This window comes from Marmota flaviventris, chromosome 1 (assembly GCF_047511675.1).
Source record: "Marmota flaviventris isolate mMarFla1 chromosome 1, mMarFla1.hap1, whole genome shotgun sequence".
NCBI classification, from domain to species: Eukaryota; Metazoa; Chordata; class Mammalia; order Rodentia; family Sciuridae; genus Marmota; species Marmota flaviventris.
Window position 1 is genome coordinate 102,531,037 of NC_092498.1, and position 24,840 is coordinate 102,555,876.

Genomic DNA, 24,840 nt, shown 5'->3' on the forward strand with positions numbered 1-24,840 from the left:
CTTTTCAGTTTCACTTCTGCAACCCCCAAAGAATCAAGCAGACCTGGGTTTGTATTAATGATTTTAAGAATAATTGATGTAGGGACTGGAGTTGTAGCTCAGTGGTAGAGCACTTGCCTTGCAAGTGTGAGGACCTGGGTTGGATTCTCAGCACCACATAAAGATAAACAAATAAAAATAAAGTTCTTGTGTCCATCTACAACTAAAAAAAAAAAAAAAGAATAATTGATGTAATTGAGTTTTAGTAAAACCCTAGGGACACTGAAGTCTGAACTTCACAAAATTTTCACCTGTCACAAAAAATATACTTTGAGGTTTTTTTCTTCCCCTATTTGAAAATGTCAAGACCATGTTGAGCTCACAGATTGGCTGTGGGTGGAGCTTAAACACTTTGAATGACCCAGGGTGTAACCACAGTCATGACTGTGCCTCTTCCACCCTGAAGGTTTGCACAACCATATGCCTCTTGTTGCCTCATTTGATTCCCAGGACCCATGCTACTGTTATTCTCATTTCATGTCTACTGAAGCCAATGTCCAGAGATGACATCACATGAAGGAAGTTCCCCCTGGGCCTTTCCAGCACTGAATTCAATGACTCCTACCTATTCTGACTTCAAGGACTGGGCAGTCAGTCTTTGGTCCTCAGCAGGCAGGGTAAGTGGTAGCCATGTGCAGCGTCCCCAGGGGATGCTTCTTTTAAGGTTAGTAGGCTGCCACCTACTCAAGCCTGCTGGGCCTGAGGCTCTAGCCTTGGCAGCAGTTTTATTAATTATCTGACCTAGATCAGTTTCTATAGACATCTTCCTCTGCAAGAGCCCCTATTGCCACAGCTGTGACCCCCTTGCTCTTGAATCCCTATACAGGACTCCTGCTGCTTACTTTGCAGCAATCCCTAGTGCCAGAAAAGCACCCTTTCTCAGTTCACGATTTAGGATTTGTAACCGAAATTGATTTTTACCTCATATGAGAATATAGATATGGTTGTCAGTAGTAGGGGAAAGATTCCCAGCTGCCAGGAAACCCTACATGTACCCACATAAGCCACAAAGCTTACCCAAACCCAGAGCCTCCTGGAAGTGAGACCATCTCCATTTCCTGGAAGGCTACCAGGAGTTGCTTGTGTCTCCTGTATGAGGCTTCCTGACCCCACAAACAGCTCAGGGGGTCTAAATCAGTTCCTCGGTGAGGAAACTTACACCTTAAGGTACAGGCTTTTTTGTTTTGGTGTCATCTTTCCATGTATGGGTCAGGGACCTTGGGAGCTGACCTTAGGCACTAAGGTCAATGGCTAAATGTCAGGCCTTGGCAGAGATGGAGATCAAGCTGGATAACCTACCCCCTTGGGCACAACCTATGTGTGGACTGTGATCAGTTACTTCTCAACTAAAATAAGAGATAATCTGTGGCATACTAAGGATTTCACAGACCTTTTTCTTTTATAGTGCTGCACGTTGAACCGATGGGTGCTCTACCACTGAGCTATATCCCAATCCCGTCTTTTTTTTCTTTTAAATATTGAAGGTCTTGCCAAGCTGCCCAGGTTGGCCTTGAACTTGCAATATCCCTGCCTCAGCCTCCCAAGTCACTGGGATTATAGGCCTGCACAACCATGCCCAGGTATACTTACTTAGATTCTGACACTTGCTTTATGAACAATACCCAGCATGCCCCATCAGGTGTAACAGGTGGCACATGCACACAAAGTGATCATTTACAAGTGGTCATTTACAAGGTACAAGTATAGAACAAGACGAGACACTAGGGGCCCCTTTGAAATGAACAACTCCTTTGAGGGGCAAGTCTTTCTTACCTTTGCATTTGGCACATGGAAAGAACAAATAGAGGCTGGAGTGAATCACACATTTAAAACCATGTTTATTGAATATCTCATTTTTCATTTGGGAGATGCCAGAAGGGCCTGAGGCCCTTCAGCCAGGCTTATTCTAGAGGCAGAAAAAAATGGGGCCCAAACCTGGACCCAGAAAATTCTCTCAGACACATACATAGCCCAGGCCAAGAACAAGATACTGCTGAACCCTTTTAGAAGTACATGAGGGAAAAAAAAAAAAAAAAAAATAGAAGTACACGAGGCTTCAAATCTGCTCAATTAAGGTACAAATTCTGCTTCACTTCTCACTAGATGTCAACATGGTCAGGTCAGCCAGGCCTTACTTCTCATTTTCAGTATCCATGTCATCTGTAAAAATGAAATTAGAAACGCCATGGAGGTGTATTATTAAGTGACGTTAACACGTAAGTGGGGACTTTTATAAATGCCTTCAGCTCCCCAGGACAATTGCAACCAACCATCTCCTATTGTCACAAGTGGCAGTAACAAAGCTGAATCCTAGTTCCCAACTCCCAACCCCGCTTCCACAGTGATCTGAGACATTTCTGTGGCGCACATGTACAGCAGCCCATGCATGCCCTTTCCAGGCACACAACTGACTGAACACAGGTTGAATCCAAACCACAAAAGGCAGTCAAAAAACATCCCTAAGAACCAAAGCTCCACAAGTCAGACATTAGACAGTCCTGTGAACTAAAAGACAATTAACCTATCTGGGACTCAAACGTCTGACTTGTAACAAGAAGGTCAGAGTTAATAATGTACTTACACTGCACAGGTGCCACAGACTAGCCTAGTAGCTACAGAAGGGATTCAGCTCTGGCATCCTGGGATCACTGCTGCTGAAACACCAAGGAACAGCAGGTAGCCTTCTGCTACATGCTGGGCCAGAGACACAGGAAGTAGAAGTTGTTAGGACCTGGAACGTCTATGATGCTCCTCCTTGCAGCTAACAAGGTAGCCTGCCAGTTTAAAACATAAAAACTCCCTAAGGACAAAGGACAGTTGATTCACAGCAAAAGCAGCAGACAGCACCAGCATTTCCCACCACCTCCCAAGCCCCAGTCCCTACATGACACAAAAGGGCAGTCAGAAGGTACCTGTACATACATGTTCTATGAGGCCTTCCTTTAGGATTGATACACACTCTTTTAACCCTCCAACAACTCCCTGGCACTCAGTTCCTTTGCTGAGTCCTTGGTTTTCCTGGCTTTGTCTTCCACTAATCTCTCAAGGCAGGATTCTTCTGTTACTCTTTGCTATTCTGGTTTAACTCCTACCTTTATTACCCCTGAACTTGCATTTTCAACTTTAAATATTCAATGACTTCCCTATCTTTTGCCACCCTCTCCCAAACTCCCATATAGACAAAAATGTTCTCTAATCTGTACAGTCCAACAGTCACTTGCCATACTAGTCTAAACTAGAAAATGAATTTTACATCTTATTTACTTTAACTATATGTGTATATGTCAAGCGGCTTCAACATTAGACTATGAAGATCTATACAATGCTCAGCATAGCATACCATTATCTGGAAAGGCGCAGTCAGTTGTCTGAAATTTCTATAACCTTGCTCTGGATAGGGCAGGGCAAGGCCTCAAACCATTTCAAAAGTGTTCTGGCAAGCACTGTAGGAATGCAACAGGGTCACTGCAGACCCAAGCACGCTGGAGGCTTGCTACTCACATTCACTGGCCCACATCCTCCACTCCCCAGGTGTCCCTTAGAACACTCTCCTGAGCATCCAAATCCCTTTCAAAGGTAGAGAACGAACAGACTATCGAGTACACTGAGCTTGGCTCCAAAAGTCTATGGCTACAGATAACTCTAGCGAATGTTCTTTTATGGCTAAGGAATTAATGAAAGTTGGAAAAGGTAATGTTAATTAATACATCAGACAGGAGTTTTTACATTATTCTCTATCTAGGGTGGTGCTTCTTAAAATCATGACCACAGAAATAACCCATGTATCACCTAATTCTAGAAAAACAGGTTTTCCCCACCCCTATATATATTCAACACATATTTAATATCTTGGAAAACATTTCTGAGGTAGGATATAGCCTAAGACACCTCAGGAACACTTAATTACTCAGAGAAATGTGAGCCTTGGCGAAGCTGGGCTATTCACAACATGACTTACCATGACATCTTCCTGAAGAGCTGCTGTGGCTGTAAGCTCTTCTCCCACTTTGTGGGATCGGTCATCTGATCACGACTCCTGCCTAGATGTGGACAAATGAAGTTTCAGTTTGCGCCTTTAGGACACCATACAGCTGTAATCCCCAAATGCCTGAACCCTCTCTACAGCACCTTTTGAAGCGGGTCTCCCACGAGGTCACAGGTCCCAACCCAGGGGTGGGCTTAAGGTCATAGGCCCCATCCCCAGTGAGGTCCCTAGAGGTCACAGGTTCCATCCCGCTTAGCGGTGCCCTCTAGGTTACACAGAAGAAACCCTGTTTTTCTTCGGGAGCGAGACCTGCAGAAGAAAGGCACAAGTCGACCCGCAGTACAGGAGTCTCTTCCAGGGCCCTCGCGAGGGACCAGCACTTGTGGGGAGGGCCCGGCCTCCTACCGCTGAACAGCGACCCCAAGACTCTTAACCCGGCCTCATCAAAGAGCGCAAGCTGCCTGGGGTCTTCGATGGCAGCGGATACTGAAGGGACCGAGGAAGGGATCGCAAAGACCCAGAAACCGCATCACCAGCCACAAATACTGCCGTCCACGCCACCGCGCGCCTTGACGTCCTTACGTAGCCCCAGACGCCGTGCGCGTGCGCTACGTGTTTTCCGGGAAGATGCGTCAGCGGGATGTGGGCGAGGCCTCGGGCTCTGGCGGAGCGCGATCCTGGAACGGAGGTTGGAAGACTCCAAGCTAGTTAAGGTCTCTGCGTTTCCGCTTGGTGGCGTCTCCCCTGCCCTGCGTGCCCCGTTAATAGCAGTAGGCTGGAGCTGCGTCGTCTGAGCAGGGTCCTGTAGCCAAAGAAATGGGCAGGGCAGACCTCTGGCCGACTTGAGCCCCAGTGGTGGGCCTTCCCGCGGGGCCGCTCAGTCGGGTGACTGTGGAAGAGGGGGACTTGAACGCAGGGACTTGGGAATGGACAGGAGCCTGCCTGTGGACCAACTCGTGGGAGAGTGGTGCAGATGGAAAGGCAAATACGAATTCGACTTAGTGATTTAATTTCCCCATTGTCTCATATGGGAAAATAAGGGAAGGAAAATTCCCATCACATCTCCCCTTTCAGGATTCATTCTCTCTCCTTTTCAAGTTTATGCAAGTCTTTTTAATGGCTGAATAACCTTATGGCTACTCTTAAGGAAGGAATATTACCTAGGAGCCATCTCTTAAAAAGTGTTCTGGAGCTCTTGGGTAAAGGCCCATGGCTTGCGGGTGGTAGGGACAGGTATTTCCCAAAAGACCTGGCAACCCACCCTTCTCATTATGCCAATCAAAGAGACCAGCAATGATGAAGGGCATGAAAGGAGTTTTAATCAGCATGGCCACGCTGTGAAGAACAGGTATAGGGGTACAACCAAAGAGTTGTCTTCAAGAGACGTCAGAAACTTTGAGGTTTTATAGAAAAGAGGAAAAGGGCTCTGGATGTGGCTCAAGCGGTAGCGCTCGCCTGGCATGCTTGCAGCCCGGGTTCGATCCTCAGCACCACATACAAACAAAGATGTTGTGTCCGCCGAAAACTAAAAAATAAATATTAAAAGAAAAAAGAAAAGAGGAAGAAAGGCAAGAGTTGGGTCCTGTGTGGTTGGGGCGGTGGCATAACTAGCAGAGGAGTTTACCTTGGTCAGGCCATTGGTCTGGTTGATCATTATCTGAGGATTGGTTCAGCTAGGAGGCTTCAGAGAAGTCCTTATTCCTTGAGGGAGCAATTAAATTCCCATGAAATGATTGCTTCTGCTTGTGGGGCCAGGAGGTGATCTTACCATGGTGTGGCCTGTCTGCCAGGCTCTGCCTTTCCTGGAATTCAAGGTGACTGTAGGTTTAGGACAATGACTGAAGACTTCTAGGTGGTATTCCAAGAGGTATGGAACAGGACATTGTGAAAACTGAATGTCGCCCGTCAGTAGCATAAATCTATAATTCTAGTGACTAGGGAGGCTGAGGGGGGGGGGGGGATTTCAAGTTTGAGGCCAGCTTCTGCAACTTAGGAAGACCCTGTCTCAAAGAATAAAAAGTGACGGGGATGTAGCTCTGTGGTAGAGAGCCCCTGGCTTCAATCCCCAGTAATATAAACAAGTAAATAAATAAATAATAGAAATAAATAATAATATATATTTATAATAAATAAATAATAGAAAGGGCTGGGGATGTTGCCCATTGGTAGATTGGCCCTGGGTTCAATCCACAATACCATAAAATAAAAAAAATAAAACAAATCCTAAGTGTCCCAGCAAATCTTGAAAAGACTTTCAATGCTCTTACCTTGGTAACCTTAGTCTTGAAGAGAGTCAAGATATGTAAACCCTTTTTTTTTTTTTTTCTTTTGCAGTGCTGGAATTGATCCCAGGTCTTCCTGTATATCATATCAGGCAGATGCTCTATCATTGAGCCATATCCCCAGTCCGTGTTATGTAAATTTTAGAATGAAGTCTCAATTAATTTATAGTATCTAGTTTCTGGACCTTAAAATTATGAAGGACCAAACCCTCCACTGGATAACAAACACCCTCAGAAGTACAGTCATCCTGTGTGGCCCCCCGCAATGGAAGCAACCTTGCAAGCCTCATAACATCTTTTTGGCTATAACTGTTTTGTATCTAGAGCCAAGTTACTAATTTTCTTTGCAGGCGTCCATCTGTAGGATACCAGAATATGCCATCCCAAAATATGCCTCATTGATGTAAGGATTATTTTAAGAAACAGCATAAGCTATGAAAACAGCATAAGCTACTCTTTTGGAAGGGAAATTTGCATTTATAAATCTCCATTTGAAAGGGTGTCTTCCACTCTGCACCAGGAAGAGGATGACTAAGTCAGTAGAGGTTGTTATTAATGGAGCAGGGACAGATTTAAATCTGTGTAACAATCAGGTGTGGTGGTAAATGCCTATAATCACATTTGGGAGACTGAGGCAGGAGAACTACGAGTTTGAGGTCAGCCACAGCAATTTAGCAAGGCCCTATCTCAAAAATAAAAAGTTCTAGTTATATAGCTCAGTGATGAAGCACATCTGGCTTCAGTGCCCAGTACCAAAAAAAAAAAAAAAAAAAAAAGTGCCCATTAATTCTGTGTAACAAAACTTTTTTTTTTTTGTGTGTGTGTGTCTTTCTCTCTTTTTTGTGGTACTGGGGATTGAACCCCAGGGCACCTTACCACTAAGCCACATTTCCCAGCCCTTTTTATTTATTTTGAAACACAGTCTCATCAAATTGCTTAGGGCCTTGCTATTTTGCTAAGGCTGGCCTTGAACTTGTGATCCTCCTGCCTCAGCCTCTCAAGTTGCTAGGATTACAGGCATGTACCACCACACCTGGTAGTCTCTTTTACTGTGTTTTTCCTGGTTACCTTCCCATAACTGACACCCCCCACCCCTTGACACACACACACTCTTGTTTGTTTTTAGCTGTAGATGGTTTTTAATCCTGAATTCTAAGCTCCCTTTTAGAGACTACCAGTTTTGGGGGATATTTCTCTCATATATGAAGTCTACATGATAATACATGTTTGTTTTTCTCTCATTAATTTTGCTTTAATGGAAATTTAGGACAATTATTTTTCCTCCCCTACACATGCCACTTGGCTTAAAAGAACAATGGAATAGCTCATTTTGTGATTTTGGAGGAAGTTTTTTTTTTTTTTTAAGTGTTCCAATAAGTAGTTAAAATACTGCTGATGTAGGTAGGAAGCAAGTTCATGTAGTTTCTCAGTATGACTATAGTCAAAAGATGAGTACTTAACATGTGCAAGGCCCTAGTTTCCATCCTCAGCACAGCAAAATAGAAAAGAGAACTGCAATACTGCAACTGATCTTTGATTATGTGAGCTTTATGTTTTGGTACTGTTTCTTCTTTTTTTAACGTATCCAACAAATATTTTATTTTTTGTTCTTTTTAGATATTCATGACAGTCGAATGTATTGGAGGATGGGTATCAGGGATTGAACTCAGGGGCACTAGACTACTGAGTTACATCCCCAGCCCTTAGGATGTATTTTGACCTATTATACATACATGGAGTATAACTTATTCTAATTAGGATCCCATTCTTGTGGTTGAACATGATGTGGAGTTACACTGGTTGTGTCTGATTCATTCTACTGTTTTTCCTATTCCCATGTCTCCTCCGTTCCCTTAATTCCCCTTTGTCTAATCCAATAAACTTCTATTCTTCTCTTCTCTCCTTATTGTTTGTTAGCATTGCATATCAGAGAGAACATTTGGCCTTTGGTTTTTTTTTTTGGAATTTGCTTATTTCACTTAACATGATAGTCTCCAGTTCCACCCATTTACCAGCAAATGCAATAACTTCATTCTTCTTTAAGGCTGAGTAATATTTCATTATGTATATATGCCACATTTACTTTATCCATTTATCTTTTAAAGGGTATCTAGGTTGGTTCCATAGCTTAGCAATTGTGAATTAAGCTGTTATAAACATTGATGTGGTTGCATCACTATAGTATACTGGTTTTAAGCCCTTTGGGTATAAACTGAGGAGTGGGATAACTGGGTCAAATGATGGTTCCAGTCCAAGTTTTCTGAGCAATCTCCATACTGCTTTCCATAGTGTTATCAATTTACAATCCCACCAGCAATGTGTGATGTACCTTTTCCCCCCACATCCTTGCCATCACTTACTGTTGCTTATATTCTTGATAATTGCCATTCTCACTGGAGTGAGAGAGAATCTCATTGTAATTTTAATTTGCCTTTCTCTAATTGCTTGAGATGTTGAATATTTTTTTTCATACATGTTGCCATTGTTATTTCTTCTGTGTCAAGTTGGCACTGCTTCTTATTAGTTGGATAATAAAACAAGCATCTTCCCTTCTCTAATGAATTTTTTGGTTATCATTTTATTTGAAAGCTCAGTCCATCAAGAGAACCCAATTTTGGGGTCACAAATATACTCTGACACTCCATAGTTACTTACCTTCCTGGTTCTCTTCCTTCATTTCATAGCAGAGAGCCCTGAGTTAGGACAAGCTACGTCAAGACCCAGTGGTCCTACGATATCTTTTTTTTTTTTAATATTTACTTTTTAGTTTAGCTGGACACAAAGGTATTGTACCTTTTTTAAAAAAACCCAGGGCCTCACACCTGCTAGGCTAGCACTCAACCTCTGAGCCACAACCCCAGCCCCGGTCCTAGGATATCTTAAACAAAGCACTTAACCTCTTTGAGTGGGTGTTAGTTTTCATGTTAGTAATCTGGAATTTCTCCCCACTCCTCCCTTTGAGACTGTGCCTCACTATGCTATTCAGTCTAGTCTTGAATTCCTTCCTACCTCAACCTCCTGAATAGCAGGGTCTATAGGTGTGTTCTGGAATTAACAGACCTACTCTGTCTCTTAGGATTTTGACATTATGAGAAAAGGGATTTGTATACTATAAAATGATTGGGTGTATTTACTAAATGCTACATGTAAAACATGAGTTGTATTACTCTGCTTTTACTTGCAGAACCAAGTTCTCACCTTTGGAGTCTGATATGCAATACCCATGTAGTCTTTTTCTCTCTCTCCTCATCTAACCCCTTCAGAACACTACAGTCCTGTAATACTTACCTATATCTTGAACAAATCACAACCTTCCAGTCTCAGAAGTTTCCAGGGTGCTTTCCTCTGCTTATGTGATGCAATATAATTAAAAACAAGTCTCCTCCCAACCAGGCATGGTGGTGCACACCTATAATACTAGACCAGCCTTAGCAATGTAGTTAAGATCTTGTCTTGAAATAAAAAAATAAAAAGGGCTAGGGATATAGCTCAGTGGTGGTATACCCCAAACCCCTAATTGTAACGGGAACTTAGAGAGGCTGCTTTGGTTAAAAAAAAGAAAAAAAGAAAGCACTGACTTCTCCTGGGCCTGCAGATGCCCAGTGGATACATTGGGTAACTGAAAGTGATAAACTTGAAGGGGCCATCTGGTTCCCATGAGATGGTTTCTCCTGCTTTGGGTAGGCATTGGTGGGGGGAGGGGGGTATTATGATCTCATCATGAGGTGATCTGTGTGCCAGGTCCCGCTCTTCCTAGAATCCAAGCTGACTGCAGGTTTAGGGCAATGACCGGAGACTTCTAGTTTCTCTCCAGGAGGAGTGGAACAGGACACTGAAAAACTGAATGTCCCTGCAAATCTTGAAAATACCTTCATCTCTCTTATCTTGGTGTCCTCAGTCTTTTAGGATGATATAGATAAGATAAATTTAGGGTTACTAAGCCTCAGTAAGCCTTGTATTACACTCCTTGAGTGATAAACATGCCCATGTGCAGAACAAAGCAAGGACCTGACCCAAAGTTTAAGGTAATAAAGGAGTCAGATACAAAATGAAGGCAGATAGAAGCTTTGTCCTGCTTGTAGCCATTAAGTGAAAAGTTTAGGCCCAAGGGAAAAGTCAGTGTTTTTAGCAAAAGCAGGTACTAGGGCTGGGAACATAGTTCAGTTGGTAGAGTGCTTGCCTTGCATGCACAAGGCATGGGTTCAATCCTTAGTACCACACACAGGTACTAATTCTATGATATAAAGGGACTTAATGCCCAACTTTTCAGTTTCCTGAGAGGATGAAAGACTAACTTGTCACTTGACTCCAAATTGTAAGACCTATCAAACATGATAGGTTGTACAATAGAATGTTTCCACCTTGTGATCCTTTAGCAGGTTGCTTGTGATGCACATAACAGTTTTGTTTTGTACCAGGCACATTATGGTTTAATGTTTATTCAATCACAAAATCCTTTTCTACCTTTATGAATAGGTTTTCTGGGTTGAGAAGAGACATCCTCCACCACCACCATACTTGGGATTGAACCCAGTAGCACTTTACCACTGAGTTACATCCTCGGTCATTTTTATTTTTTATTTAGAGACAGAGTGTTGCTAAATTGCTGAAGCTGGCCTTAAAATTTGAGATCTTGGCTATTGCCTCAGCCTCCCAAATATCTGGGATTATGGGTCTATGTCTCCATTCCTGGATTAAATCAAGATTTTTGATGAATTTGCACTATTTTCCCCAGGCTATTGTTGAACTCCTAGGCTCAAGCCATCCTTCCAAATCAGCTTCCTGAGTAGGTGGGACTAGCTGGGTGCTGTGGTGCATGCCTGTTATCCCAGTGACTTGGGAGCCTGAAGCAGGAGGATTGCAAGTTCAAAGCCAGCCTCAGCAGTTTAGTGAGGCCCTAAGAAATTTAGTGAGACCTTGTCTCAAAATAAAAAGGGCTGGGGATAAATAAAAAATCTGAGTAGGTGTGACTATAGGTGTGCACCTCTACAGCAGGTTTAAGGTTTGTTTGGTTGGTACTGGGAATTGAACTCAGGGACACTTGACCACTGAGCCACATCCCCAGCCCTATTTTGTATTTTATTTAGAGACAGGGGCTCACTGAGTTGCTTAGCGCCTGGCCATTGCTGAGGCTGGCTTTAAACTCGAGATCCTCCTGCCACAGCCTCTGGAGCCTCTCAGATTACAGGCATGTATCACTGTCCCGGCCTGAGCTTAAGATGGAGACTAGAGGCTTCTAGGTGTCTCTCCAGGAGGTGTGGAACAGGACATTGAAAAACTGAATGTCCTTTGGGAATATCCAAAGGATTCATTTAGCTGGATGTGGTGGTACACATCTGTAATGTAAGAAACTAGGAAGGCTGAAGGCTGGCGGTATAGTTCAGTGATATAGCACTCCATAAAAAAAAAAAAAAAAAAGAAAGAAAAGAAAAAGGAAAAAAAAGTTCTTGAGAGGTGGAGGAGATAAAAATAGCATCCAAAGATTTAGTGGAAAAGGGGATACTACTTGAGCTGGGTGGGAAAGTCTAACAACCAAACTTAGCAGGACCCCAACAAAGTTGTTTCTATTAATGTGCTACAACCAGGGAGAGCACCCCACAGACAGACAGACTGAGTCTCATTATGAAGGGATAAGAGGGAGAGTTTTGTAAGGTTTGGGCTGACCCTGAATAATTCTGAGGAAAAGAAAGAAAGAATCAGCTCTAGAATGTTGTTTCCATGGGGTGTGGGCAGTTTAGTAATTGGGTATCTCATTTATTTTTTATTTTTTGCTATGTAAAAATTGAACTCGGGGGCCTCATATACACTAGGCAAGCACTCTACCACTGAGCTACATTTCCAAGTATCTCTCATTTTTGTTCAAGAGGTGAGAGCCACAAATCAGGCTAGGGAAGTTATTGGTAAGAAAATGGTAATCACTCAAAAGGACATTTTACAGTGAAGCCTCAGGAAAAACACTGTTATTATTGTAGCTGGTACCACTGTTGTCTGTTATGAAAGACATTAATCTCTCAATGAGATCATTTATACACCTTGGACTCTGACCCACACCTGCAGCTACTTGCAGGGAAACCAACCCCTCATCTATAGTAACTAGCCCAGGAAGCTATCCTGATGTTAAGTTAGACTTGCAGGAAGTGAGGTACTATCACTAGTGATAATCCAGGAAGTCAAACAATAACTTTCTGTAACAGTCCCAACTTGATTAATAATTGGCAGCTTCCATAATTTTTGTTCTGGCTTCCAATTTAAGACAAATATGCTCCCCTACCAAACACTTGGAATCCTCCCTTCTTCTCCACGTTGATAGCCTCTAACCAGGACATTCCTGAAGTTTCTGTTTTTTTTTTCACTGTAAGATTTTCTCACTCTGCCTGCTCTTGACTCTGCTCATGCAGTGATGGTGGTTGACTCCCTTTGTTATAGCATGCTCTATAAAAATAGACTCTGCTTTTCTTATTTGGTTGTCTTCATTTATTTTTGCAGTTATCACTATCTGAAGAATAGCAGATGGATTTTTTTCTTGAAGGATGGTCTTGTGTATGAAGAGATGAGGCAGAGGCATTCTAAGGGGTAGGGGAGCCTAAGGGATCAGGCTAAGAGAGGCTCTGGTAGTGCTATTTTTCTGCATTACAAAGTGATATACATTAATAGAAGACTGTGGAAGATCTTAAACATTATCAAATCTCTTTCTTTCTCTCTCTTTTTTTGGTACCTAAGTTGCTTAGGGCCTGCTAAATTGCTGAGGCTGGCCTTGAACTTGCCATCCTCCTGCCTCAGCTTCTCACACTGCTGGGATTAAAGGCATCCACCACTATGCCTTGCCCAGGCACCTGTTTGTTTTGTATTAGGGATTGAACTCAGGGGTACTTAATCGCTGAGCCACATCCCAGCCCTTTTTATTTTTAATTTTCAGACAGGGTCTCTCTAAGTTGCTTAGGGCCTCACTAAACTGCTGAGGCTGGCCTTGAATTTATGATCCTTTTGCCTCAGCTTCCCAAGTTGCCCAGATTATAGGTATAAGCCACTACAGTGGCAGGTATCTCTTCTTTTTATTATTTATTTATTTATTTAACAGTAGAATGCATTTTGACATATAATACACAAATGGAGCACAACTTCTCATTCCTCTGGCCGTACATGGTTCAGAGTAGCTCCAGTAGTGTAATTATACATGTGTATAGAGTGACAATGTCTGTCACTTCACACCGTCCTTCCCTTCCCCAGGTATCTATTCTTGAATGGTAGGAGAATAATGACAACCAAATGCACTGCCTCATTTTTGTCTGTGAATGTGGATTATGGCAGAAGGCCAATTGAAAGGATGTTTCCCACACCTCTTCTTTATCTGCCGAAAGGACTGGAGTACCTGCCTTTGGGGAATGCCAGAGATCAACTATTTCTTTGATATTAATATCAGAGTCCAATCAGGAGACAGAAACACAATACAGGAGGGCTGGGGGTGTGGCTAGGGCTAAAAGCACTTGCTTAGGTGCAAAGACCCTGGGTTCTATCTACAGTATCGCAACAAACAAAATCTAACAATACAAGAAAGGCTTAATATATTAAGAATTAAATATGAGAGGATTGGGGCTGGGGAATCCCAGCGACTCAGGAGGCTGAGGCAGGAGGCTGGCAAACAGCCAGGGCAATTTAGCAAAACCCTGTCTCAAAATTTAAAAAAAAAAAAATTTAAAGGGCAGGAGTTGTCGCTCAATGGTAAAGCACCTCTGGGTTCAATCCCTCGTACCAAAACAAACAACAACAACAACAAAAAAAAAAAAAAAAAAAAAAAAAAAAGAAAAACCCCTGATTAGGGTAACTAGGGATTAAAGATCACGAGAATAGTATATATAAGGCACATGGGCCATCCTGAGGGCTGAGATAAAGCTCCTAAGGAAGACCCTACCCCAAGGTGAACCTTGATCTTGTTGGACAGGGAAAGGCTACAGCTCACCAAATGGCAAGGAAGTACTAGCAGAATTCGCTGCAAATTCACCCTCTAGGATGCTAGAAGAGACTGTTCCCTGGCAGGTGTCTCACTGAAGTACTTGGATATAAAACTTGCCAAGGGAAATGCTGGAGGAAACTGCTGGCTGTTGCTGACATCCTGGCACTGCAAAAGCCTGGCTCTGGGAAGGTGACGAGCTGCGGAGAACCTGAAACTGTAGGAAGAGGCTCTCAGTGTGGAAGCCTGGTGCTGGGGTATTTCTCATCCGTAGGCACTACCAAGAGCGGCTCAAATGACAACAAAGTTCCTTCTTCTGACATTGCTTAGTCTTGCCTCCGGCAAAGGAAGAATGCTTAAGGGCCAGCTTCACGTTCTCTGGGCAGGAAATGAGAAGTGCATGTGGATCTGAGACAGAATATTGATAACCTGCACAGAATGACATACTTTTAAATATTGCTTTCCTTTGGTATCAGTTTACCTTCAGCTGTATTGTAAGGCATTTAGTGGAGCTTGATTTAATGGTAAAAGAAAGGTCTGCTGACTTTGCAGTGTGCTTTTGGGTAAATCACCTAATTCCCTTGATTACTTCTGTGAAAAGTGGCAATTATATTAGATAACTGCTAAGGTTCTTCGGTTTTCTTCTTCTGTTTTGGTAGTACTGGATATTGAACCCAGGGGTACTTTACCACTAAGTCACATCACCAGTCCTTTTTATTTTTTGAGACAGGGCTTGCTAAGTTGCTGAGGGTCTCACTAAATTGCTGAGGCTGGCCTTAACTTTCTATTCTTCGGCCTTAACCTCTCAACGTCGCCCGATTACAGGCGTGCACCACCGCACCCAGCTCTCTGTTTTTATTCTGGTAAGCCTTAGAGTCCTTGTTGTTGTTTCCTGATGTGTTTGTCTAACGTAGGCATTAAAACAGAGAAAACTTCAGTAAAAGCTTTCCCCCTCGCCCAGAGAATGAAAGCGAGACCAGGGAGAAAAAGGAAATAACACTGCACCCGGATTCTCCGCTGGACGCTCCGCCCTATCCCTCCCCTCCCTTCCTGCCAGCCCCACCCCCTTCTTTGAACGCGAGGAACGCTGGGAAGTTGGCCGCCCTAAAGATGGCGGCAGGATTGAAAAATTGGAGACACTCCCGTGCGCACTCCCGTGCGCGCTCCCGCGGACCTGAGGGCGCAGGGCGAGCGCTGGGCGAGCGGGGGGCGGGGCGTGCTGCAGATTGGGCAGGCGCGTTTCTACGGCCGTGGGAGCGGGGCAGGGGTGGTGTAGCGATCCCGACCCTCCAGTGGGATGTTCTCTGCCGCCTGCAGACATTGAGCGGGGCCTTCCCTGAGGCGAAGGGATCTGATCACAGAACCTGCCAGCTCCCTCGGGCCCGGAAGTCAGGGTGCAGGGTAGCTGTGGGCGGATCCTCTTCGGGGGCGGGGTCCTTGTGGGCGGGCCGGGTTTCCTCCGGCCCGGAAGTGCGGGTGCGGGGCGCGGCCGGGGCGGAGACTGCGGGCTGGCGGGCGGCGCCGGGAGCGCGGGGGTGGCGGTCCCGGGGCGAGCATGTAGCGGCCGCTGGTGGCGGGGCTCCCGGGGCGGGCCGCGGGGGCCGCACGCGGCGACATGGAAGAGGAGGGCAAGAAGGGCAAGAAGGTGAGCGTTCACCAGCGCGTCCCCCATGGGGATCGGTGGGCGCGGCTCGGGTCCTGGGGGCCGAGAAGGGTGGGGGGTCCCTCGGGGCTGGGCGGGAGTGACCGGCGGTGAAGTCCGGGCGACCGGGGCGGGGCAGGGCAGGGCAGGGACCAGACTAACGAACCCCGGGCAGTGATCAGGTGGGCCAGCGTTCTCGAGCAGTAAACGCCGCACCTTTCCCGGGGTCCCGTTTGCGACTCGCCCTAACCCTGGGCAGACGGCCTGAGGGTGGGCCTCCCCCCGGCGTAGGGGCTGGGGCAGCAAAGGAAGTGGGCCCAGCGAGGGGACAGAAGTGTCCAGGGCTGGAACTCGGGCCAGTGGGCTGTGCGGTTAACGTGGAGACTTTTACTGCCCACTTGGCTTCGTCTTTGGATGTCCGGTAAAAGCGAAGATGGGGCTCAATTACTAGCTGAATGTCTGTTGTACCTAATATCATTGAGTGATTTTAGTGACGTTATATTTGGCGTGGGATTTAGGACATAGTTCAAGAGGCTCTTTAGTTTATGTAGTTTAAAAATGTGGCTTTAATTACAGGCTTGAGTAGTTGATAAAGAACATTTTAAGGAGACTGGAAAAACGATGTGGGATAAACCACCATTAAAGTGGAAAATGGGTTTTAATAAAATGTATCCTTTTCAAATAAGTGCCTTATAATCTTCATGTCTTGCCTATCATTTTCATTTTGATAAATGTGTGTTTTCACTTTTATGGACAAGTTTAAAACAGATCCTGATGTCCTATGTTACTACCTGGCATTCTGCAGTGTCCTTTAATTGACCGTATACTCATCACTTTGTTTTTAGAGGTGCCCCATTTTTAAAAAGTCTTTATTTGAAATGGATGTAGGCAGTGGCCTTTAGGGAGCCCTGTGGTGCTGCATCTTCACTTTCTCATTGTTTTATGTTAGGGACGTGTGTGTGTGTGTGTGTGTGTCTAATTTAGATGGAATATCAATTACAGTTATCTGCAAAAGTTGTTTAAGGTTGGAAAATACCTTGAAATAGTGATTTGGCCTGCAAGTGTTAGACTACAGAAAAGCAGGAGCAGCATAAAAGGATTTAGCCAGAAAAGAGAGGTGTTAACCCAGTGACTGCCTAGATAGATACCAGGATGTCCAGTGTGGATGTTGCTCTTTGCTGGAACTGAACCAGCTATCCTGTGGAATGACAGCAGTTGGTTGAACATGCTGGGGGACCTGACTGTCAGTTACCTCTTTAATGTGCACCACTTACAGGGGCACCTGGCCCACCTACTGTGTCTGTGACAGGCAAGGATGGTTCTGTTTCTTTTGGAGCCTCTACCAGTTTGGGTGGAAACATTAAACCTTCAGCAAGATTGAGAGAGACAGAAGCAGTAAGGTATTCCTGAACTTTTGGAATGGGAATGGAAAACTATCAAGAATTTTACAGTTGAAAAACCTTAGGCATAGACAGGGTTAGTGATTAATTTTATTGTCTCTATTAGAGGGGATAATCATTTGTTAATGTTACCCAAGTCAGGAGTTGTATGTTTTCTCTCTGTTCTGACACTTTTTGTAGGCAGGTGAGACATTGAGGTTTGGGGCATTGATTCCTATCCAGGCCATGACTTAACACAGTTTACCAGATGTTCTCTACTAATCTCAAGCTGGCAGAACCTTCCTTTTCTACTGCTTCATTCAATGTGAGGTCATTACAACTTATGAACTTAAGAACTTAAATCAGAAATAAAACCTGTTTTAATTTGTTTTTCACAATTTAAATTTAATTAGTTTTACTTAATGTTTGGATGCTTTAAGTTCTTTTTTTAAGTTAGTTCATTCAAAAAAAAAAATGCAGATTTAAACTTTTAAAAATGTGGATTGGCGGGCTTTTTCCAGGTCTCAGATACTTGTCTTGATGTCTTGTCAAGCAGTGATAGAGGCTTGCTCTACCATGCCCATTCTTCTTGGGACACAGGAATCAGTGAGCTGCCAGAGAACTGATGGACCAAGTGGATTTCATGGAAGTGGCCCCAGGTATAGCCCTGCCTTTCCTCAAGCTATTCCTGCACATGTGGTCATGGTAACTGTATACCACCAGACAGTTATAGTTCATTCAATAAACATTTGTTGATCCCTGTTTTGTCCTATGAAGCCCCTGGGTGATGAGGATGTACAAGAGGAGACCTGGAGGAGCTTTTGGGGAGTTGGATCAGTTTTGGGTGCATATGGAAGAATGAGTGGATTGGCAGAGAAACACACTGGGTGCTAAAGTTGTAGGGGCCCTGAAGTTGAAGTGACCACTTGGAAGCTACTCTCCTATTTTGCTGTCTGCAGAGTGACTAGTACTTTTCATACTGAAATTCCCAATAATGGGGCTTGGAACATAAGGCCCGTATTTACACAATGAAGTCAAGTCTGCATTGTGGTACTGTACTATCAACATGTGATTCTTTTTTGCAAAAAAAAACTTAGGTGTATACTTGAGTTGAGATGTGTGTGTTTCTATATTCAATTCAGATGAGGCTCACAGCCCCCCAAAATTGCCATTTGGCCTTAACCCTATTGCTAGTCCTAGCTTCTGCTGCCTCTGGCCTTAGGACTCACCACCCAATGGCCATGATTTCTAACTGAACAAAATTAGATATTTTTGTGTTGATTGAATTTATTTCTCTTGTTTAAATTTAAAAAGAGTTTCCTTAGAAATGCAAGACTGGGGGTCTGGGAATATAGCTCAGTTGGTAGAGTATTGCCTCGCATGCACAAGGCCTTGGGTTCAATCCTTGGCACCACCATAAAAAAAAAAAAAAAAGTAGAATTGTAGGACTGGCTAGTAAATGATGATAGGGGATTATTGCTCATTTGGTTGGGTGTGATTTTTGCATTTTTTTATTAATATATTTTAATTAGGCATATATGACAACAGAATACATTTTGATTCATTGTACACAATTGCAGCACAACTTTTCTCTGGTTGTACAAGATGTGGGATGTGTTGTTACACCATATGTGCACTCATACATGTACCTAGGATAATGATGGCCATCTCATTCCACCATCTTTCTTGCCCCCATACACCATCCCCTCATCTCTTCCCCTTTGCCCAAAGTTTGTATTATGCTTTATTAAGTTATGATTTGACAGACATATTGAGGTGTTTTTTTTTTTTAAAAGAGAGAATTTTTTAATATTTATTTTTTAGTTTTTGGTGGACACAACATCTTTATTTTATTTTTTTATGTGGTGCTGAAGATTGAACCCAGCGCCCCGTGCATGCCAGGCAAGTGCACTACCGCTTGAGCCATATCCCCAGCCCGAGGTTTTTGTAGGTGAGGTAATAATTATTTTTTGAATTTGCTTCATTTAAACCAGAATTTAAAAAGAGGGAATAGCCACATGCTTTGTGTCTTAGTCTGTTTTGGGTTTCTATAACAATATTGGTACTGGGTAATTTCATAAAGAATAGATTTCTGACAGTTCTAGAGTCTGGGAGGTAGGTCCAAGAGCAAGGGGTTGGTATTTGGTGAGGACCTTCCTTTTGTTGTTTTGTTTGGTACCAGGGATTGAACCCAGGGGTGCTTAACCACTGAGTCACATCCCCAGTCCTTTTAAAATTTTTTTTGAGACAGGATCTCACTAAGTTGCTTAGGGCCTCGCTAAATTCAGTTACTGAGGCTACTTTGAATTTCCTGCCTCATCCTCCCCAGTGCTGGGATTACAGGTGTATGCCACCACGTCCAGCTGGTGAGGACTTTCTTGCTTCATTGTCCCTTGGTGGCAGGCAGAAGGCAAGAGGGTGAGAGCCCAAGAGGAGGAAAAACTCACTTTTTTTTTGTCTGGGGGATAGAACCCAGGACCTTGTTCATGCTAAGTAATTACTCTACTGCTTAGCTACTCCCCCAGCCTGAACTCACTCATCTTTTGATTTTGGTGCTGGAGATGGAACACAGGACCTCACACATGCTAAGTACATACTCTACTGCTGAGCTACTCCCTCAGCCTGAACTTGATGACCACTCCTCCTCCCACCCAGTGCTGGGCATTGAACCCTTCCGTGTGCTAGACAAGTGCTATACTACTGAGCTACACAGTTAGCCCCTGAATTTACTTTTCAGCATCCCGAACTGCTGGGATTACAGGTGTGCACCACTGCACCCAGCTTATGGTAACTGCATTTTTGTCAGCAGTGCCCCTTCTTTGTCACTTGATAGTATAATTAAACAGCTAAGATTAAATCTCATAAATCTGTTAGCATTTTACTCATCTTACTTGAGTGCCTATGGCACACTTAGTATTGTGAGAAGAAGGTTAGTAACATTGCACTTTGAAAGGCTAGCCACTTAGTCCTAAAATTAGAGATCATGAGAGAACAGATGCTACAGTGTTTTAGGAAAGACATGGAATAAGCATCAGCCAGTTCCAGGTGGGGACCAGGGAATGAAGTTCAGAAGCAAAGAAGGGGTGGAGACAGCCTTTAAGTACTGAGATTGGGGGAGTTTTGGTGTTGGGTCCATGTGCACTTGTTGCCACTGGAGGTGTCTGGCATCCACCTATTCACTCTTTTATCTATCAGATGAGTGTTGGTGCCAGGTAGAGACACTGGGGAAACCAACATGCATGGGACCAGCCTGCCGCCTCAGAGCACGAAGCTGAGCCAAGAATAGATGGAAGAAGCAGACTTTGATATAAGTGATCAGGAAAACTTTTTTGGTACCAGGGATTGAACCCCGGGATGCTTAACCACTGAGCCACATCCCATTTTTTATTTTTATTTAGAGACAGGATCTTGCTGAGGCTAGCTTTGAACTTGTGATGGTCCTACCTCAGCCTCCCGAGCCCCTGGGATTACAGGTGTGTGTCACCATGCCCAGCAAGGAAAACTTTTTTTTTTTTTTTAATGAAACCTTCCAGTACAAATGAAGGCCCCATGCCCAACTAGTAACAGTGTGGATGTGTGTATAGTCCGTTTTATGTACACTTTCTCCTCATCCCTGCTCTCTGCCTGTATGGGCTAAAGCTTCAACCTCCAGGACCTCAGGAGATAACTGTATTTGGAGAGGGGGACTTATCTTTAAAGATGTGCTTACATTTAAATGAGGTCATGAGAATGGGCCCTGATCCAATCTGACTGGTATCATTTTAAGAAGTGGTGATCAATACATATACATACACAGAAGGACAGTCGTGTGAGGACATAGTCGTGTGAGGATGGCATCTTCATCTGCAAGCCAAAGAGAGGCTTCAAGAGAAACCACCTCTGCCTATAGCTTGATCTTGGGATTCTAGTCTTTAGGCCTGTGAGAATAAGTTTCTGTGACTCTGTGACTGAAGTCCTGGGTTTGTGGTACTTCATCCTGACAGCTCTAGCAGGTTTTATTGTTTATTGTTGTTGTTTTTGGTACTGGGGATTGAATCCAGGGGCACTTTACCACTGAGCAACATTTTCCACATTTGCTTTTTATAAAAAGTTTTATTTTGAGGCAAGGTCTTGCTAAGTTGCTGAGGCTGGTCTTGAACTTTTGATCTTCCTGCCTCAGCCTCTTAAGTATCTGGGATTACAGGTGTGTACCACCACACCCAATCCTAGAAAGTTTTGAGGCAAACTCTTGAGATCACTTTGTAAATAGGAATGTCCTGGGCAGGTTTGGAGGACTAGGTCTGGGTTGTTGCCCTAGATAAGGCCATACCACATTCCATGTGGACCATAAATTGCAGCTTACTCTTTGTGGTCAGGAAAGCTCGTAGGGCATTTTGGGTCTAGGCACTGTGAAGGACAGGCTTTGTCTTCAGGGATCTGTGGTGGAGGAGTGGGCCCAGCTGTGTCTTCTGCACAGACACCACATCATTGTCATGAAGGTGGATCTATGTCAATGTACTTTCTACTGCTTGACTTTCTTATCCCTCAGATTGAGAGAAACAGCATTTCTTCAAATGATAATGCAAATGCAGGGAGTATGCATTTGGATTTGTCAGTTGAACCAATAGATATTTGGTTATACTGTTTTTTTTGGTGTTGAGGATTGAACCCAGGATCTCATGCATGCTAGGCAAATGCTCTACCACTGAGCTACACCCCCAGCACAGATTTTTCTTTTTAATTTAAATTTAAATTACTTTTTTTTTTTTTTTGGTATAAGCAGGAAACTTTTTCCTAGCAGTGAGCCAAAAATGTGACACTTTTTCTTTTTTCCTCCCAAGTGTGCTTGGTTGGTAACAGTTTTCTGCTTGGATTGTACTAAGAATTAGGGCGTTTGATGGCAGGCATTAGATTTGTGCAATGAAAATAATCCTGTTTAATAAGCACAGTAGGAAGTTGGAATTTGGCTTTGGTTTGCAGCTTAAGGTGGTATAATCTTGTAACCCAGGAAGGTGTAAATAATAGTTGAATTCTAAAAGTGAGCAAACTAGTCGGCCTAAGCCTGTGGTGTTACTGTTTTATTCTTTCTTTTCTCTCTCTCTCTCTTTTTTTTTGTGGTACTGGGGATTTAACTCAGTGACACTTTACCTAAAGTTAGCTACACCCTCGGCCCTTTTTTATTTTGAGACAGTCTTGTTAAGTTGCCCTAGCTGGCTTTGAACTTACCATCCTCATGCCTCAGCCCTCAAAGTAGATAGGATAACATGTGCAACACTGTGACCAGCATCGTTGGTATTGGCTTTTTAGGTGTGTCTCTTTTAGGGTTTAGAATATTCATGCATAAAATCATAGAATGCCATAAATTAAACGTTATGTCCTTTCTTTCTTATACAATGTAAGAACCTATAAGTAGTATCATTCTGTTTATACTCTCTTCTGTTCTTTGTGAAATTTCTGACGTTTATTTTACTTCCGAAAACATTATAAATCCAACAGTACATTGTTATTTTTATTTAAATGATTGACTTTTGAAATATATATATTTGGTACTGGAGATTGAACCCAAGGACACTCAACCACTATCACCAGCCTTTTTTGTATTTTATTCAGAGACAGGGTTCTCACTGAGTTGAGTTCTCACTGAGTTGTTCTAGGCTGGCTTTGAACTTGTGATCCTCCTGCCTCAGCCTCCTGAGCCACTGGGATTACAGGCATGCACCACTGTGCCTGGCTGAAATATTTTATGGTATATTAAGTATTTTATGTAAATAATAAGTTCCATAGTACACCAAGCCTCCCAATATGGCTGGGGATGTGGCTTAGTGGTTGAGTCCCCTGAGTTCAATCCTCAGTACCAAAAAAAAAAAAAATCTTTTTAAAAGTTTTTAAATTTTGAGAAAGAGTTTTGTTAAATTGTTTAGGGCTCAGCCTCCTGAGTTGCTGGGATTACAGGCATGTGCCACTGTGCTCAGCATGGTTCCACTTGTTATTGAAGCTCTTCTTGTTATTTAATGGGCTTTTCGTTTTTGTTTTTTTGGCAGTGCAAGGGATGGAATCCAGGGTCTTGCACCTGCTAGGCCAACTCTCACTGAGCTAAATCCCTCTGCAGGTTATTTAAGTGTTTTGTCAGTGTAATTCCATTTAGGTTATATGCATTGCTCTGTCTTCATGTTCTTTCTTTTCCTTTTTCGGGGGGGGGGGGGTGCGGTTGGGAGTCAGTGGGTATTAGGAATTTAACCAAGGGGCAGTTTACCACTGAGCTATATCTCCATCCCTTGTTTATTTATTTAATTTATTTTATTTTGAGACAGGATCTCACTAAGTTTCTTAGGGTCTTGCTAAATTGCTGAATTTAGCCTTGAACTTGTGATCCTCCTGCCTCAGCCTCCGAAGCTGCCGGGATTACAGGTGTGTTGCAATTGTGCCTGGCTCACTGGTTCTTTTTTATGTTATATGTAATTAGTCAATCTCAATTGTGAATTCAAAACTTGACAAATTTATTTATCATTCTTAGATTTATATTTAATTCTTCTTTTTGTGTTTTCTTGTGGTACTGAGGATTGAACCAGGAATGTTATACCTCTGAGCTAGACCTCTGTCCCTTTTTATTTTATTTTGAGACAGGGTCTTACTGTGTTGCCCGTGGTGGCCTTGAACTTGGGATCCTTCTGCCTCATCTTCCCAAGTTGCTAAGATTATAGGTGTGTACCGCCTGTTGTAATACCACACTTTCTGTGTGTATGTTTTTAAAGTTTCCACATCTCTCTTGAAATTCCTTGTGTCTTCTATCTTTTTTTATAGACCTTTTTCCCCCCCAGAGATGGAATCTTATTGTGTTGTCTAGGTTGCCCTCAAACTCCTGGCCTCAAGCAATCCTTTATTCAGTCTCACAAGTAGTTGGGACTATAGGTGAGTGCCCTCATGCTGACTTTCTATAGTTTCTTTAACAAATTTATCAAAATTATTTTTAAAGTTCTTGTCACATAATTTCAGCATCTGGGACATTTGTGAATCTCTTGCTGACTCATTTTTTTTCTCTTGAATTTGGGCCAAATTTTTGTGTTTCTTCATATAACAGCTTTTTCGGGGGTGCGGGGAGCTGGCACAAGGGGTTGAACCCAAGGATGCTTGGTACTACTGAGCCACATCCCCAACCCTTTTTTTTTTTTTGTGGTGTTGGGGATCCAACCCAGGGCCTTATGCATGTAAGGCAAGCACTCTACCAACTGAGCTATATCCCCAGCCCTTATTTTTTGAGACAGGGTTTTGCTAATTTGCTTAGAGCTTTGCAAAGTTGCTGAGGCTGGCTATGAATCTGTGATCCTTCTGCCTCGGCCTCCTGAGCCTCTGGGATTACAGACATGCACCACCATGCCCAGCTGTAGTGATTTTTTTTTTACTATGTGTTGAACATTGTGGATGATAGATTCTAAGGATTCTGACTTCTGAATAGTGTTGAATTAATTAAATTAGTGGTGGGCTGTTTTGTTGTTTGGAGGTACGGTTTTATAGTGCTTTGTTACATCAGCTTTTTTGTTGTTCTGGGGATTGAACCCAGGACCTGGAGTATAGTAGGCCAGTGCTTA

The 24,840-nt window shown here is 43.3% G+C and overlaps 1 protein-coding gene, 1 long non-coding RNA gene and 1 other non-coding gene across 6 annotated transcripts in view; 1 reads left to right on the forward strand and 2 right to left on the reverse strand.

Annotated features, from left to right (window-relative positions):
• Window positions 1-1,860: 1,860 nt before the first annotated feature.
• Window positions 1,861-4,612, reverse strand: LOC114095209 (uncharacterized). Its single transcript, XR_003583209.2, has 4 exons — window positions 4,168-4,612; window positions 3,998-4,079; window positions 2,621-2,813; window positions 1,861-2,199 (listed from the first exon to the last, which is right to left on the reverse strand). It is a non-coding gene; the product is annotated as an uncharacterized lncRNA (long non-coding RNA).
• On the reverse strand, window positions 3,402-3,535 carry LOC114095226 (small nucleolar RNA SNORA9). Its single transcript, XR_003583217.1, has one exon. It is a non-coding gene; the product is annotated as a small nucleolar RNA SNORA9 (small nucleolar RNA).
• Window positions 4,613-15,771: 11,159 nt separating the features above from the next.
• The window catches only part of Ccm2 (CCM2 scaffold protein), a 60,215-nt gene continuing 51,146 nt past the window's right edge, over window positions 15,772-24,840 (forward strand). The window contains exons 1-2 of one of the 4 annotated variants that reach the window (XM_071614522.1): window positions 15,830-15,899; window positions 17,797-17,934. In XM_071614522.1, coding sequence (XP_071470623.1) covers window positions 17,901-17,934 — 34 coding nt within the window. In that variant the 5' untranslated portion in view covers window positions 15,830-15,899; window positions 17,797-17,900. Of the gene's footprint in view, window positions 15,900-17,796; window positions 17,935-24,840 lie in introns of all 4 variants that reach the window. The other 3 variants (XM_071614538.1, XM_027938375.2, XM_027938378.2) reach the window with 3 other exon arrangements.